At 39.3% G+C, this 17,865-nt stretch overlaps 1 protein-coding gene across 2 annotated transcripts in view; it reads right to left on the minus strand.

Moving 5' to 3' along the window:
• Nucleotides 1-17,865, minus strand: part of TJP2 (tight junction protein 2) — a 54,557-nt gene that overhangs the window by 228 nt on the left and 36,464 nt on the right. The window contains exons 6-22 of one of the 2 annotated variants that reach the window (XM_009887711.1): nucleotides 16,881-16,984; nucleotides 16,576-16,729; nucleotides 15,441-15,549; nucleotides 15,186-15,325; nucleotides 14,611-14,677; nucleotides 12,427-12,577; nucleotides 11,557-11,665; nucleotides 10,064-10,274; nucleotides 7,824-8,011; nucleotides 6,633-6,728; nucleotides 6,446-6,525; nucleotides 5,159-5,369; nucleotides 4,643-4,743; nucleotides 4,051-4,263; nucleotides 3,583-3,693; nucleotides 2,283-2,621; nucleotides 1,567-1,652 (exon numbers count right to left, since the gene is read on the minus strand). In XM_009887711.1, coding sequence (XP_009886013.1) covers nucleotides 1,567-1,652; nucleotides 2,283-2,621; nucleotides 3,583-3,693; nucleotides 4,051-4,263; nucleotides 4,643-4,743; nucleotides 5,159-5,369; nucleotides 6,446-6,525; nucleotides 6,633-6,728; nucleotides 7,824-8,011; nucleotides 10,064-10,274; nucleotides 11,557-11,665; nucleotides 12,427-12,577; nucleotides 14,611-14,677; nucleotides 15,186-15,325; nucleotides 15,441-15,549; nucleotides 16,576-16,729; nucleotides 16,881-16,984 — 2,470 coding nt within the window. The remainder of the gene's footprint in view (nucleotides 1-1,566; nucleotides 1,653-2,282; nucleotides 2,622-3,582; nucleotides 3,694-4,050; nucleotides 4,264-4,642; nucleotides 4,744-5,158; nucleotides 5,370-6,445; nucleotides 6,526-6,632; nucleotides 6,729-7,823; nucleotides 8,012-10,063; nucleotides 10,275-11,556; nucleotides 11,666-12,426; nucleotides 12,578-14,610; nucleotides 14,678-15,185; nucleotides 15,326-15,440; nucleotides 15,550-16,575; nucleotides 16,730-16,880; nucleotides 16,985-17,865) is intronic. The other variant, XM_009887712.1, reaches the window with a different exon arrangement.

The raw sequence follows: 17,865 nt of genomic DNA on the forward strand, positions 1-17,865 counted from the left end.
AGAATTTTACTTAGTATTTGCTTTATGGCCCTGTAAAACCTAGAAAGGCACATGGAGCAAATTAAACCCCTTCCAGCCCATAAACAACTGCATGCCCATGGTATGCCTATCTGGAGAGGCATCTTATATCCATGTTTGGATTTGATCTACTCAGCATACCTGGAAGAATTCCAAATTTAAAATTATTAAACAACCCTCCACACACATCAAGAGCTTTACAGCACTTTATTCCCTGAGCAGAGAGGTTTTCAGCCACTGCTGCTACCTCAACTGACATTTTCCTCAATTATTTTTGCACCAGGTTTTTACTATGACTGCTGCTTCTTTTGCATTGCCAGTTTCCTGTCTCAAAGTCTGAAGACTTCTTATGTGACATTTCTAAAAGTGATAGTTTTCTCTCCTCAATCAAGGCTCTCACTAGGGCTCTAATCCTCAAAAGTGTGCAGAAATAACCCACACATTTGCTTTTTATACACTGTGGTGCTACCCTTTTAATATGATGTTAAGCAGATACCTAGAAATAAAATCTGCCAAGGGTGGGAATTTCTTCAGTTTCAAAAGTCATGATTTTTACAATCCCACATTGTACAAAAACAAAATGTTATCTTCCTTCCATATTGCCCAATGCTTAAACATTCCCTCTATGCCAATCATTAACATTCCTGTAAAAAGGCAACAGCACCAAGTTCTATGTGGAAGCAAACATTCTGCCTATGTGGTTAAAAGATTACTTTTCAATACTTCTAAAAAGCTTCCAAGGTTGTATAAAAAAAAAGTATGCTTCTCTGAACCCACCAAGAAAACATGAAAATAATCACTTCATGTTTTTCATTTTTGCATTTTAGATTATATACTATGACATCAAAGGATTTAATTTACCAGAAAAAAAAAAATCCAATTTCTATTGGCTATTTCTAAGAAGCAATAAAAAACTAAAGTCCTGAAGAGCAGAAAACAAACTCCATCATGCAGTGTGTTAGCTCTTGCATAAGTTGACAGCTCAAGTCATAGAAATATGCAGTGTGTAGGGTAAGATGATACAATGGTTAACAAGTCCAGAACTCATTGAATTTTAATGAAAGACTACTACTTTTATGAGGCTTGATGGGTGACCTCAGGCAAGTTTCATCCTCAGTTTCCCTACCCACACAATACATCTGTAACAGAATAAGCATTTAAGTAATTAAGTGTTATTAAGTAATTAAAACAGCCATTATGTGTTAGGACAGACTAACAGTCATCAAGTATCTAGCACAGAAAGGACATGAATGCAGACAAGTTTCTGAATAATACTGATTGGGGCAAAAACGTGGCGCTGCACATATTTCAGCAAAAGAATATAGTGTTTCTTCCTAGGCAACTCAAATACTATGAGTGAACTATAAGAACAAATATCCCGAAAAACAAGAAGAGTTCACCAAAATTTTGCCTCACCTTTACAGTAATCTTTGAGGCACAACAAGAAGGAAGAATTATTTGTACGAATAGAAAGGCACAAGATTGTTTACTTCACTAGCAGGAAGAAAACCTATCAAGGCAGAATGCTTTAAACCAGATACACCTTACCTCATAGGCTGGGGCCAGTTCTGTTCAGACTTCTGTGTTTTGACAGGGACAGCATAAATATCTGGGTGCTTCTGGGCTATTTCAAGCTTTAAAAGAAAACAGGAGAAAATAACGGTGCTTTTTAAGTCTATCCATTAGAAATCCTAGACTACAGATCTAACAGGTCACATCTGAAACAATTAAGGCACAAATTGATAACTGCTCTTATCCATATTCCTACAATTATATAATCTCTTGCTAGAGTAGTAATTCAAAATGCACATGAAAACAATGGATTGTCAAAAGCGACAGGATTATTAGAAGTCAGTTTTCTATAGTTACAATAGGAAGCCTTAAAAATACATCCTCTTTTTACATCTAAATCCACACAGTGGTATGTCTGTACGTGTGGTTTCCCAAACTTGTCCCTCCAGAAGCAACACAACACAAGATCATGATTTTAATTTTCAGGATGTAGGCTGTTCTATATGCTGGAAAGCACAGCAGCGGAAGGATATTAGAAAGAAATTTTTCACTCTGAGTTTGGTGAGGCACTGGAACAGGTTGCCCAGAGAAGTTGTGGAAGTCCCATCCCTGGAGGTGTTCAAGGCCAGGCTGGATGAGGCTTTGAGCAACCTGGTCTAGCGGGAGGTGTCCCTGCCCATGGCAGGGGGGTTGGAACTAGGTGATCGTAATGTCCCTTCCAACCTAAACCATTCTATGGTTCTGATTCATACCCTGGCATTCTGGGCCTCTTGTAGCTCTTGCATTCTTTGTATCCTCGCCTTATGATCCATCTCCTCAAATATTTTGACTTTCCTCAACACAGATTTTGGAGTATTTTCTTGTTCACTTCCTTCCTCTTCCAACTTTGCCTCTTCCTCCTCCTCTGCAGGTGGGACTGCTGACTGAGAATTTCTCAGGATGGGACGCCCAAAGGCAGGTTTCACAGAAACAGGCGGTGGTGCTGCTTTAGCTGATACAGTTGAAGTCTCGCTGCTAACAGCAATGTTATTTGATTTGGAGTCATAGTTCTTGGGGAAGTCATATAGATCCTCTTTGTTTTGTAACTTTCCCTGTAAGCATAGAACACGCAAACAAAGTTTAAATCAGCAACTTCGTAACTTTCATTTCAAATGAAGGCTTTAATCTGAAATTAATAACTTTGCCTGCGTATTTAACAGTGTCAATCTTCACCCAAAGTAACGCTTGAAAGGTATTTGAACTGCTGCAATATGCTCATACACTACACATCAACCTATAGAAGACTAGCACATTTAGACTTGTTTGTCCCATTTGTTAAGAATTACCAGAACTACAATGTGGGTTAGGGGACAGCACAGAGAAAAGTGACCTCCCAAATGACTTGTCAGTACTAACTAGTGTTGAATATTACTACCAGGCGTATAGAAGTGCACAGGACCCAAGTTTGTTTCCTATTCCATCTTTATTTTTCTTACACATGTCCCACTCTGCCCAATCTCTATTGTCAAGGCATACTTGAATATATTTTGAATACATGCAGCGTGTGAGGGCACCTATCCTCAAAAAGAAAGGACTTCAGGGTCAGGGGAAATCAGGAACTGCTAAAATAGAATTTGGTGCCCAAACAATGTAATTTTTTTCCCTGCAAGGTCTGAATAAACAGTTAACGTCAATTTCCAGTGGCAGAGGCTGATTTCAGAGGTGGTAGATTCTGGTTTTGTGCTTCACAATAACGGCCATCAGATATGTTTTTCCTGATGATTAGCCTACGTTTGTTCTTGCTGAGCTAAGAAAGTGCCTTTCAATTTGTTAGCAGACACAAAATAGAGTCTTCTTTCTAATTCCCTATAGAGATCACACATACTTTAAAAGAACTGTTATCCTTTGAGTTTTCTCTCTGATTGATCCTGCAACACCTTCAGTCATTCCTTCTCTCCACGCTTAAAATGTTTTCTAGCCTCTGATCATTCCTATTGCTTTTCCCAATGTGCCACCCTGGAGAGTTCTCCAGAAAGAGGAACTTTGTATTCAGATTTGTTTCTGCAAGTTTACCTTAGGTGGTTCAGGCTTGAATGCTGGAGGTGGACTTGGTTCTCTAAGGATCTCCCTGCTACCAGCTTTTCTCAACTGCGCCCTTGGTTCTGGACTAAATTTTTTTAAACTCTATGAAAGAAAATAAGAAATAAAATCACTGCAGTATCCAGTAATCCCATCATCTTCCTCTCTCTCAAGTTTACTATTTTGGGAACAGTAACCAGGAATCAAATGACGGTCAGCAACCTGAGCACAATCACTGCAGATGTAATTGCAAAGTTCAAGGTGATAAGACATCATCAAAAAACCTACAGAGTTAGGCAGAAAAGCAGAGCTATTATTATTTTTGCTCTATACAACGTAGCTCTGAAACACTATCAGAGGTAACATAAAGCTGCAGTTTAAACAACTGTAATTTTTAAGCCACACATAGAGCGCTTTCAGAAAGACCAAAGTACAGTCTTATTGAAAATCCAGTCATCTCACCTCCTCATGATGCACAGGTTCAGAGGACCGGCTAACAGATGAAATCCTTGGCTCATCCAAGGGCTCATCAAGTTCATTGTCAGTGTATGCACCTCCTTCTCCATCTGTATCCTCAAGATCACTGATCAGCCGACTGTCACAACTCAAATAATCAGCACCCATTGCAGTAAGGTAAGACATACGATCATCCGCATCATCTTCCATACCGTCCATCTAGAGAAAAGTCAGAAACAATTAAGGAATAAAGATTAAATATATAAGAATTAGAGCCTAGTTAGGTCTCAAAACCATGCCAAACAACACCTTAAGAATGACTTTGCAGAACAGAAAGAAACACTAATGCAGAATCATAACGTCCTGTAAGAGTTTATCCCGCCTCACCATTCTCCCCCAGCCACAGCATTAGTGATGACAGCTCCAAAGTATAACATAAAGAACAACAATAAGTAATTTTTTGTTACTAACAAAGTCATCAGCTGACTACTTGTCTAACCCATCCACCATCATAAAGAAAAATTTTCAACAATTTTTATCAGCAAGAGATATCCTGAGACATCTGTATAGCTTAGTACGGTATGGACTGACTGCTTACCTTTCCTTCTGATACCCATACTGCTTCTCCTTGCTGTTGCTGAATTGTATCTTTCAGACTACCATACCAGCTATCATTGGCTGAATTCAAATTGATGGTGGCTGTAAAAATTGAAGGACAAAGTATACATACACAGCAAATGCAATGTGATCCTTTATCCAGTCTGCTGTTTAACGCTTTTTGTTTTACTTATGTGAGAATGTTAAACAGCCATTTCATTTAGATTACTGACAGAAGCATGGTATTTTTATTTTATTGTTTGTCCATTCCTCAAGCTTATTAAATCACTTATCTTTTAATGACAGTATGCTGATTCACAACTACTTTTGTATTAGCATTTGGCAGAACAAGGAACTTCGAAAAAAGTCAAAGAAGGGATTGCTCATGACCATACCTTCACACCCTTTTAGTTCCAGCCTGCATGAGTTAATGTGGAGTATTAAGTGGATGTCTCAAGACTCGTAGTCACATCCACTACTGTCTTGGTAAGCAGGTTAGACACACATTCTTCCTTACCTGTAAAGAGGTGGGAACACGTTTTCTTCAGCTTGTTTGCTTGCTCATAAAGTTTTCTGGAGCTCTTGTTCGATGTGGAACATAGCCTTTGTCTCATGGTTTTCACACCCTGCTTACTGTCTGGGTTAAAGAAGACCACAATTGGAAACCACTGGGTATAATTAAGCAGGTCCACTGCTTTAGGAGTCACATCCAACAGAGCATGTTTATCCTGTTAACAAGAAAGCCCAGTCAGTGTGCTGCTTGTGGGGAAAATGAGGATGTCATTGGACCATGGTATCCTAGGAAAACTGGGATATTTTTGTCCAAATAAGACCACAACTTGTTGGATTTTTTTCTCCACAGTTACATCACATTCGGAAGCCAGAGCAGGTAGCCTTTTTCGTTCAGCTCCATTTTTCTGAACAGCTTTTGCCTGAATGTCCACATTCATATGTTAACTAACCCTCTTGTTAAGTAAAATGCACTAATTCAATATTTTTTCTTTAAATAGGTAGTGAAAGTTAACTATCTTTTCTCTCTATCTGTCCCTACCACAGCTTCCACTACCTTAACTACTCTTGGTGCTATTTGTGAGCTTCTATCTACATTTACTAGCTGAGACAAACCTCACTTTTTTCATTTCATATATTCCTTCTTAGCTACTTCTAGTGCAAAGATGAAAGGGATTTTCAAACATGTGCTTCAGTGGGGTCTGAGCTCCGAACAGACTTCTGTTCTGTTTTAACCCCTCTGCCATTGATTTTATTAAGCTCAGGGCAATAGTAAAACCAATGTACTCCGCAGCTTAAGTTTTTTAGGCTTCTTTATTACCACCTATTTACTTGATCTCTAAACAGTGTTATAAAAAGAGTCAATACAGTCTCAGTAGATGCCACTTAGCTATCACAGTCACTTCCTGTTCAGTTCAATAACAGTAACTCAGGAACAATCTAAAATGTTAAGTTTCTGATGGCAATAAGAGCAAGTGAAGAACTGCGTGACAGTAAAGCCTCCATGGCAAATTCAGAAAGCATACAGTAAAAGACAGTGCATTGTAAATTTGAACAGAGGGGCATCTAAGGAAGGAGAATTTAATTTCTAAAATCATGTTCACCCTCCTACTTGGAGGACAGCATTCAAAATTATACAAATTGTTGTTGAACAACCCCTCTCATTCATTAAGCCAAGCCTGCTTATTGCAGAAATAGATGCTATGAAGATTTGAGAACTCTGCAAGTTTTAGGAACAAACAAATCAAACAACATGCCTTTGAGTGTAAGCAATTTTCACAGAGAAATACTCTACCTGCTCAATGATTTGCCTCACAGTGTTCAAGCGCACTACCCCAGTCGACTTCTCTGAACCTGCGTCTCTGGGTTCTGTCTCTGCAAAGACAACATTTTACCTTATCTAGAGTAGCTGGGCAGCTGTGATTATCAAGTTATCCGTTCTCTCAGTTAAGGATGATAAGTAAGCTATGAGGACAACTTACTTGCTGTCTGGTACAGATGAGGCAAATCATTTGACAACTTCTCCATAGCGACATCTGCAATAGGGCCAAATATCACCACAGGTCTCTTAAAACCAGCTGAAATAAAAATATTTGGAGAAAAGAGAAGTCTGATAAGACTGGTTTGATATATAAGTGAAGTGGCACAGACAAGATCCTCAATTACTATGCAAGGCTATGAGTAAATTGAAGATATTAAAAATATATTTTAAAAAATTTATTTCTCTAAAGTTTGTGCAACAGCATAACTCAATGAAAGCTATTTTCATCATCTGAGAAAGCAAAACAGATTGTTTTAATTTAACAGCTTCCTTATTCTTTCTAATGAAGATTTATTGAGAGGATTCAACATTCTGAAAATATACAGGAGATCTTCAGTAATCTTTCCATCCTGCAGAACAGCATGAAATGTGACCCAGTGGGTTTTGTGTGAATAAAGATTAAAATGCTAAACCAGCTGCAGGGAAGTTTGAAGAAGCAAAGAAATGCAAAATTCTGTCATGATTACGTCAAAAGAAGTGCAAACACAGTCCTCAGAAACTAATGGGAGAACGCCATTCTGTTGCTCAGTCCTTCATCTTGACATCTGGGAGCTGCTTTAAAACACGTTTTACTATTTGTTTCGTTCCACAATAGTGTCATGTGTGAATACCCAGAAAATTATCTCAACTTGCTCAACTTCACTAGTAATATAGCTAGTTTATAGTCATGGAGATGGACCACATGATCCTTGCTTACATTTGGACAATCTGTTGGAAATACTTGGGGTTTATTTGCTGTCAAGGTGATGCTAAAGTGTTATTTATAAGCAAGCTAAAGATTGTGATTAATCTCAGGCATATGGATTGTACTTTCAGAGCTAGCCAAGGGGAAGCTGAGGAAACAGAAGAACTCTGCTTGTTTCTTCGTTTTTTCACTTTAAACCTTGAAATTGGTACATGTAATTTGGAGGCAAAGGAGAATAGCAGCCATTTAAAACATAAAAAGGTTTTTTCTTAGAGTAGTTAATAGCATCCAGAAATCTGCATTCTGAGAAAAATGTCACTGCTTCCTGTTGTTCAAATCTAACATTGAACCCAAGTTGTTCTAAATCACTTACTTAGCTGACCAAACATTTGGATGCTAAACCAGCCAGGAATAAATGGCCAGCTGGCTTACAGCAGTCTCACTTACCCTCACGCAACTGAACTCGCTCGTAAGCTGGGAATTTTGTGCTCACAGATACAATAGCTGTCAAATCTTCACGACTCTTCCTCAGATTCTTCTTCGCTCCAGATCGCTGGCCACGTGTTCTCCAGAAGTCTGCCCTATCACTTGAGCCATCTTTTTGGGCATTTTGAACACTGGCCATCTGCTCAGCTCTGACAGAGAAAGCACAGAGTTGATTTGTACCAAGACAAAGAGGGCAGAGGCACTTTCACTGAAGAACAACAGATTTTCAATTTACAACAGGTAATTTGCCAGACAGACAGCCATGAGTGGATCAAAGAATAGAGAAATCCAAGTTCTTTTGCCTTGGAGCAAACACAATGTCAGAACGATGCTCTGACTCACCACAGCTACGAAATTGCTGGGCAGGAATGAGTCCTCGGGTCTTAAACTGGTAACTCACAGAAGCATAAATAAAAGAATGCAACTGCAAAGAGGAGTGAAACTCAGGACTGAAGGACTAAGAAATTAGTGTCGCTATTCTCTTCTCATGAGGCGTTGTAAGTAAAGATACTACAGCATAGAGACAAAAGCTGGTTTGGTCAGATCAATTAACAGAGAGGACAGAATGTACTAACCAGGGAAGGGGCAAGGGAGTCACATAAGAAGCATGTTTCAGGAACTTGTGTACAATGCAGTTGTGAGCTTTTTTCCTCAATTGTAAAATCACAACCACACTCAAGAACTTAAAAGCTACAGTCTAAAAATGCCCTGATTTTTTTGCTGATGAATTTTAATACTTTTACTCATTCTGCACATTTGAACACTTATTATTACCTCACATCAGTTTTGACTAGGAAAGCATACTTAAGCAAAAAACATTGCTGTGGTTCACTCAGTATTTCACACCCAATAAGGACTATGGCTACCAAGAAATATCGGCCTTGGAGTAAATTCTTGAAACATTTTCCGTAAGGATATACAAAAGAAATTCAAGCAGTGAAGTTCTTTTAAAAGATGAATCATCAGAGTATTCTTACATACACAGTCATAGAATCATAGAATAGTTGGGGTTGGGACCTTTAAAGGTCAACTAGTCAAACCCCCCTGCAATGAGCAGGGACATCTTCAAATAGATCAGGTTGCTCAGAGCCCCGTCCAACCTGACCTTGAATGTTTCCAGGGATGGGGCATCTACCATGTCTCTAGGCAACCCATTCCAGTGTTTCACCACCCTCAGTGTAAAAAAATTCTTCCTTATATCTAGTTTAAATCTACCTTCTTTTAGTTTAAAACCATTACCCCTTGTCCTATCACAGCAGGCCCTGCTAAAATCTTTGTCCCCATCTTTCTTGAAAGTCTCCTTTAAGTAGTAAAAGGCCCCAGTAAGATCCCTCTGGAGGCTTCACTTGTGCAGGCTGAACGACCTAAACTCTCTCAGCTTTTCTTCACAGGTGAGGCGTTCCACCCCCTCTGATCATTTTTGTGGCCCTCCTCTGGACCCGCTCCAACAGGTATAGAGCCCTGAGAGACATCATTTGCCACCAATCTGCATCTGGACATCGAGTTGTTGACCATTACCCTCTGGATGCAACCCTCCAACCAATTCCTCATCCACTGAATAGTTCACCCATCAAATCCACCTCTCTCCAGTTTAGAGAGAAGGATGTTGTGGGGGATCTGCGTCAAAAGCCGAACAGAAGTCCAGATAGACGACATCTGTAACTCTCTCCCTTGTCCACTGACGTAGTCACTCCATCATAGAAGGCCACTAGGTTAGTCAGGCAGGACTTGTTCTTAGTCATAAACTTCCTAAGGTGTAGGGTTTTTTTTGTTGTTGGGTTTGGTTGTTTGGTTTTTTTATTTGGTTTGATTTGGTTGGGGATAGGGGGGAAGGAGGGAGAAAGGCAAAAAAAGTAAAAATAGGACCCTCCACCCATTTCCTACATGAGGAACTGAAGCAGCTAGTCATCAAAGCTTGTCTGATTGCTGAGAAAGGAGCTCTAGGTCTGTGTTGCAAATACTAGATCTACTATGTAGGTTAAGACCATCCTCTCTTCACATAATGCCATGGTTCTAAAATCTACGATTTTACAGGCACAATTGTTGTGAAAGTAAAGACAAAACCAATTATCCATTCTTGTAAGGTCAAGGCCGGGGAGGGGGGAAGGAAGAAAGGTATGTCGTAGGAAGAAAATATCATTTGGAAAAAAAAAAAAATATCTTACTTTAACAATGAGTAGGAATACAGGATGCCACCTTACCTGCTCTTGTTTGGAATGAGGCCCTTTTCCAGTTCATTTCCAATTCTCACAGCCAGCCAGCTTCCCAGTTTGCCGTCATACAGGGTGTCGACTACTCTAAAGATCTCCCCTCTAGTGAATGCTAAGCTCTGTGGTGATTCTTTTTCACACTCAAAGTGGCTCCTGATGAAGAATGAATCTCCTCTGCCACAGGCCATGATGTCTCTGTAGACTAAAACAGGAACTCCTCTTTAGTTTATATTATTTTACACTTGAAAGAAAGATTAAGCTGTCATCTAGAGAATAGTTTTGAAATTCTTCCCCTCCACTCAGAAAGATGCAAAAACCTAGTCTTCACCTCCACTGCCCTACACACACGTTATCAAAGAACATTCTATACTTGTACACATACAGCCCTTACAGCTCTGATGGCAGGAGGTACTTGTACCTACCACCTTTTCATGGTTTCAGCTGGCATAGGGTTAACTTTTTAGCAGCTGGTATTGTGCTATGTTTTGCATTTGGGATGAGAAATACTTTTGCTAGCACACTGGTGGTTTTTTTAGTTATTGCTAAGCTCTCAAGGCCTTTTGTGCTTCTTACACCTCTGCACCAGCAAGGGCTGGGAGTGCACAAAAAGCTGGGAGGACACACAGCTGGGACAGCTGACCCCAAGAGATAAAAGGACTATTCCATACAATGTGACATTATGCTCAGTATATAAAGCTGGGGGAAAGAAGGAGGAGAGGATGTTTGGAGTTACGGCATTTGTCATCCCAAGTAACTCTTATGCATGGTGGAGCCCTGCTTTCCTGGAGATGGCTGAACACCGGCCTGCTGGTGGGAAGCAGTGAATGAATTTCTTGTTTTGCTTTGCTTGCATCTGTAGCTTTTTGCTTTACCTATCAAACTGTCTTTATTTCAACCCGCAAGTTTTTTCTCACTTTTACTCTTCCAGCTCTCTCAGCTATCTGAACTGGGGTGAGTGCGCAAGTGGTCCTAGCTGTCGGCTGGGGGCTAAACCACAACACACCTTCCCAAGTGAAAGGCAGCTATGTTACTTCAGTATTACAGCAGGCTGTGTCTCCAACAGGAAAGCAAGAGACTTTGCTTACTCCTTAACTGTTCACCAATAAAACTATCTATTTGCTGCTGACTGAATCACTTGTGACTGCCAAAGGCACAGCAGAAAAGGCATGCTAACAGCAGATCTTGGGCCAGCTGTTACAGACAGAAAAGCAGAAAGAACAAGCAATGCATTGCCACTTTTCAGGACTAAGAAGAGATGGCATTTGCTAATACTGAAAGATGGAGAAGTGCTCCGAAAAACACGCCACACATGGACATCTGTATGACCCTTGTGGTATGGAATACAGCTATCTTCTAAGCTACTGAAAAGGAGGGTAACTAAAAGCTTTCAAGAATAAGCACAACAGAGATTATTTGTGGTTTCACTGACAAAACAAAGCTTAAAAGCTTCATGTATATACACAAATTTTGTTTAAAGCACCTACCTTCATATTTGCTTTGTGCCAAAATTGTCACTGTTTCACCTTTGGGAATTTCTAAGAGATATAAAACAGCATCTTCCCGAACAATGCCTCTGAAGTCTTGAGTGTTTACCTATGTGCCGAAAAAACAAATTAAAAATAAAAATCAATACCTGAAAAATTGACAATAAAAGGAATAACCAAAGATTTTTGTTTAATCAAAAAATCTTAAATATTCTCTTCCCTCATTACACCTTTTTTTTAAAGTCAATATGGATGTCTGTTGCCACAAGGAATATTTTATTCCAGCCATTAACAGTAATCTTTCGGAAATAACAAGATCCTGGATGTGCACTACAAGATTGTTTCTTCTACTTCAAAAGCTCCCAAGAGGCCTTGAAAATCGAAGCTATCACAAGAGAAAACAGGCAGAAGAGAAAATTACATTAGCCTCCTATTTGAATTTTCAGAAAAAAAAGAGGAATATATAAGAGGACAAAATGGCATAGAAGATATAATTCAGAAACTGGAAAAATAAATCACTGTTACCCAAGGAAATTGGAGAAAGATGAAAAAAGAAAAATATGCTGTCCTCAACTTTTCCTCCTCCAAGACTAGCATTGCACAGAAAATTTATTCTCCCATCTTGCAGCATTTTTTTTAATAAATATTTCTCCTACCTACCCCTTCCACAGAATCTTAAACAAAATAAAATTTGATAAACAACTCTTCTTCAAAAACACATTTCAGTAGGATCCCTCCACCACACATACACAGTTCCAAAGCAGTAACTTGACTTCCAAAGATCTTAATTTCTTCCATATTTCCACTAAGAAGCAAACCAAAAAATACAAAAGTGATTTGCATTTCAGGGGCATATACTTATACCCATACCTTAAGAATCTGATCTCCTTCCTGCAGTCCCTCCTGATCAGCTGAGGTGCCTTCTTGAATTCCAGCAATAAATATCCCTACATCATTTCCGCCAGCCAGTCGTAGACCCACACTGTCCCCTTTCTTGAATCTCACCATTTTTGTATTAGGACTACAAGATTTACAGGCAGAAAAAGGAAGTAAGCGTAGACGTTAGGCATATGACAGTAATAAGTTGTCAAGAGAAAAAAGTTGTAACCCTTTCAACAAAATTATATTATTAATATTCTTAGCCCCTTTATTTCGCTATATGTGCTATATTTACCCAGGTAACTCTTCAGTGAGGGAAGGAAGCAGAGAATGTGCATTTTTCAGAGTGAACTGAACTAGGGAGAGCAACTAAGTGCCACACACAGACTTGACACAGCAGGAAAACAACTCCCCGTGTTTTTGAAGTCCCAAAATAGTTGCCTACCTATTGGATCCTCTTGCAGATGAGCAGCTGGGTTTTTTTGTGAAAACAGTCTGAGTTATAAGTAATGATACCCACTGTTTTTACCTCTGTATGCTTGAGAACTGTCATACAAATTAAATTTAAACCTGTTTTCTCTGCAATTTAACATGTTTGTTAGACAGATCTCTCCAAGTTTTCCCGTAATGAGAAGTATTTCCAAGTATACCCTACTGGTATGTTAACAAACAGTCCTTTCATACTGCAGTGGGAGAGGCCACTGCACTAGGTTCATCTTTTTTGCTGTCAGAAAAGCTGTATGCTTGAGTGACCTTCCAACATAGAGGACAGTACTTATCCGTCAGCCTTTCTCAGTAATACCCTAAGCCTGTATTATAAATTCCCCTTCACCAAAATAATCAGTTGATTAATTTGCACATCAATGACAACATATGCAGGGTCCAATCCAGAAAAGATCTGAGAAGTGAATCCATTTGAAAAAAACACTCAAAGCTACAGAATATCATCCAAACTTTATCTTTAGGCTCCTCCTTACAATCTCAGTGCTCCACTCCATTCAATTTCTGTATTTGGAAACTCTCAAAAACATGTAAGTTGATTTCCTATTAATACAGTTTGCAACTTATAGTATCTTAATTGTTAAAGAATCAATAGTACCAGATTCCATTTGACCACTTATAAAAATAATCCCAAAAAAACCCCACAAAAGTAAACTTTGGAGCAATATTTTGTTTATTTCCAAGCAGAGACTGCAATATGGACTGCAAAACCTTGGATTTGAAGAGGAGTGACCAATTTCTGTACAGAAGTTTCCAGCTTGTATAGAAACACACATATGTTTGGCCTTGTCTTGCAACAAGCTTGTTTACAAATTAAACGGAGGACATTCTCTTTGTATCTTAATATTGCAAGGAAGGGGAAGGTTGTCTTTTGTGTACATACAAAATAACAGAAGAGGTGTAAAATACATTTCCATAAAACCGCACAGGTTAGAATGGCCCTCTGCTCAAAGCAGGCTGTTCAGGGAACCTTGACCAGTTATGCTTTTGAGTGTCTCTGGTGGTAGAGATACCACAATCTACAAGGGAAAGCTGTTCCAGTGGTTAACCACCTTCAAAATAAGAAGTTTTCTTCTTTATATTGTCAGAATTTCCTATATTCCAGCTTGTGTCCCTTGCTCTTCATCCTACTACTCTACCCCTCTGAGAAGAGTATGGCTCTGTTCCCATCAGATCATTGCAGACAGCAATAAGATGTCTCTTCAGCCCTCTTCTTCAAGCTTAACAACCCAAATTTTCTTGGTCTTTTCTCGTATGTCATATGCTGCAGCCACCAACTCCCTAGACTTGCTCCAGTGTGTCACTATCTTTCTTGTCCTGGGGAGCCCCAAAATGGACATAGTACTCCAAATATTATATCAAAGTGCCAAATAGAGCAGAATAAAAATATAAAAACATACTGTTGTGCATGCTACCATGCAAGCCCAGAAACACAGGCTGTTCTATACCTTCCAGGTAGAAGGCAAGTCTATACCTTCCAGGCAGATACTTGTAAAACTAAATTTAACTCAAATATGGTCAGTTAGAAGCCATGTAATCTCTTCTTGGCACTAAGCTATGAAGGCAGTATCACTCCAAATGAGCAAAGAACCCCAAAACCCATGCAACCAAGAACAAGGTACAGGTAACTGGAAGAACGCTGAGCGCAAAAGAACACAGCAAATGCCGCCTTACCCATATATTGCTTCATCTTCAGGGCTGGGTTTAAGAACCGTTCTAGTAACTGCTTTTAGTTGAGACACTACATGTGAAAAAAGCCAACAGAAGTTACTAAGCTATTAAAAAATTATAAATGGCAGCAATTTTTAGCTATCAGAGAGCAATCAAACCCTCCATGCCAGATTGATACAACTTTAGAAGTCAAGTATCTCTTTGACTAGAATTGATTTACTTCCTTTGTTTTAAAAAATCTTGGAAAAGAACAAAAAAGGTCAAGGGAGGGATACACAACTCTTTCAGGCAAGCCAGATCAGACTTCAGGAATAGCTTCATTTGGCTGCTTAAGGCAATAGGCTACAGTAGATGCCCTAGGAGAGTACATGCTTTTTGAGGTGGTAATTCTAATAAGCAACTGCATTCAAAAATCTCATGTGTTTCTTCTCTCTCTGCATCACAAAGCAGTGACAGACCTCTTCTCTGTCAGGATGGGGCTGACATGGAGAGTATACTAGGTATGTCAACATGACTTGGGGAATAGACATTCTATGGCCAGGGGAAAAAAAAGGCAACCAAAAACTTCAAACTCTGACCTGCTGGGTCATCTTGGTACTTCAGTTCTTTGTTTGTATCTACAACTGTAACAGCAGGAGTAGCAATGTCACCGGTTGACTTGAATGGTGTAGGCATTGCTCCCATCCTGGACATCCTACTGGATGGATCATCTTTTGCACTAAAAGAAAGAAAACAAAAAAAAGTATGGTGAAATTAGATAAGAATGCCATGTACACTTTAAGAATTTCTTTTGACAAGCATTAGGAAAATGGACTAAAAAGACTATTTCTTACTTTGGTTTCTCTTTCAGCTTTTCATTGGATGAATGCGAATCTAGATCAGAATGATGTAATCTGTCATCTTGAGGGGAGAATGATCTGTTTGACTCTATTTCAGAAATGTCTGTAAAGAGAGCAGCAAATCAAGAAATGCAAGATTTGTTTAACTTATCTGCACATCTGATCACCATATTTATTTACAAAGTTCTGACATATAAAATATGCTGAACCTTAAAGCCTACTCCCATTCCAAGTTGGATTTGACTCGGGTTCAAAAAGTGCTGTATGCCTTTTAGTGCTTCCACCTTCCCGTGCCCCCAAAAATATTTCATAAAGGTTTCACACAACTTTTAGGAAACACACTCAACATCACACAACTACTTTGAGCATACCACAAACTCATTAACTAGTGTTAGCAGCCTTTTATTTGAGGTCTTCTGGAGGTTTCCAAACAAGACCACCTTCACATTAACAGTCCTCACATCATTGCTTTTCAGTGACAAAAGAAACAGAGTAGCCCTCAGACTTGAACCATATCTCAGTCTTCACAGTAAAACCTACAAAAAGGTGCACTTGATAGTCTGACATCAGAGAAGCAAGTATCTTGCACTCTATAATGGAACATCCTACTCCCCAAACAACTGTTCCAAAGCAAGATTATGTTGAGAGATACATCTCATACACTGTGAGAGATCATTTGTATGGAATAGATAGCGGAAATAGAAAACAGTTGTACAGAGGACTTCATTTCTGTTGTCCTGACATTCTTCCCTCCTGTTGAATGCCATTATAAATGTTGATGCCCTCAGAAGGAGACACCAGTCCAACCCACCTGTTTTTAAATCTGAAGTCTTTTATTAAAGCAACTGACTTGCTTTTTCTGAAAAGTAACATTGATTTTGCCAGACCAACATTGCTTCTTCTATCTCTGCCCCTGCACCAAATGTAACTACATGATTACTCCAAAATTCTTTCACCTAACGGATGTGGGCTTAATGATTAATTGACTGTTACTTAGGTTTGTTTGTGTTTTGTTATTTTTGTTGGTTTTATTTAAAGAACCTAGTACCACTCTACCACAGCAAAGCACTATAAGCTCCATTCTGTTCCTGCACAGAGTCTGGAACTTTTTATCAACATTAAACCTCACCATCCATTTCTGAGTCACTGTCATTCAATGAAGGAATGTTGAGCAGTGTCTGTTTTCTGTCCCTGAGGACAACCAGCTGGAGCTTTCCCCGTGACTTCTCAATCAATTTTCGGGCATCAGCTAAAGACATGTTCTCTGTCACTGTACCATTGATCTGGACATAAAAAGGCAACAATAACACTGTAAGTAAACAAGTCCATATTGTGCTCAAGTTTAATAGTGAACTTGACTATAACATGGCTTACTCCAGCGTAACCACTGTAACAAGTGCCTGCTAAACTGCTAGCAGTACAACCAGCACAGACCTTGAGAATGATATCCCCTTCATGAAGGTTGCCATCTTTGGTTGCTAGGCCAGTACGGGTCATTTCTTTTATGAAGATCTGACTTCCAAGCCGGAGACCATATTCTGCAATCAGGGAAATAATCCAGTGTATCTTAGAAGATGAACAAGGATGCATTTTTTTAAAACTACACAGTGTACATGCAGCACACCCTGTTACACCATGAGAAAAGAAAAAATTGCAGACCTAGTAAACCCACTTAACCCTAGGCTAACTCTTATTTCTGTGCTGTCACCACAGTAAGAACAAACAGCAGGCCAAAACCAATCACCAGCAAAACAACACCTTCATTCTGGAGGTGCTTATTAACATGCTGGACTAGATTCTCTGTCTGCATCATATTTTGCATGGTGTAGAAAGGGAGAGAAGCACTAATAGACGAGCTGGTTTTTTTCCACAAATTGCTGCATGCTAAGTCTGTCCTATTGGTACCCCAGTAAGTGTCTCAGTTGCTTCAGGCAAAGGATTTCCACCAGCCCCGCTCCCCCTTTTTCCTTTGATCCAAGTTACTGGGATCAGTGCATTTGCTACTTAAAAAGAAAGGCAACACTCTTAAAACGCACACATCCTAGAACAACTGAAAAGGAAAGAAACAGGTATCTGCTTTAAAAAATCACCACATTTGAGTAAATGTGCAGAATACCCCTATGAATGGCAGAAATTACTAAGGAATTACTAACTACATAAAAAACTTAACAAAAACACCTTAAATTTACCCTTATTTGTATATCTATCTGCATTATCTTTAGAAGGGGAAACGTTATATGCAGGGGAAGAAGAGGAAGGAGGGAAAGGGATCCTGGCCAGAGTCAATGAAAACAGAGGTTAGTTAGCTCCTGCATACAAAACTTGCGTGAGAAGAAAATTCTTACAAATCATAACAGGGCAGACTAGTAAAAAACAACCACCCACAAAACCCCCACAAACAAGCCACCACACCCCCCCC

This window comes from Charadrius vociferus, unplaced genomic scaffold (genome assembly GCF_000708025.1).
Source record: "Charadrius vociferus isolate BGI_N301 unplaced genomic scaffold, ASM70802v2 scaffold286, whole genome shotgun sequence".
NCBI classification, from domain to species: domain Eukaryota; kingdom Metazoa; phylum Chordata; class Aves; order Charadriiformes; family Charadriidae; genus Charadrius; species Charadrius vociferus.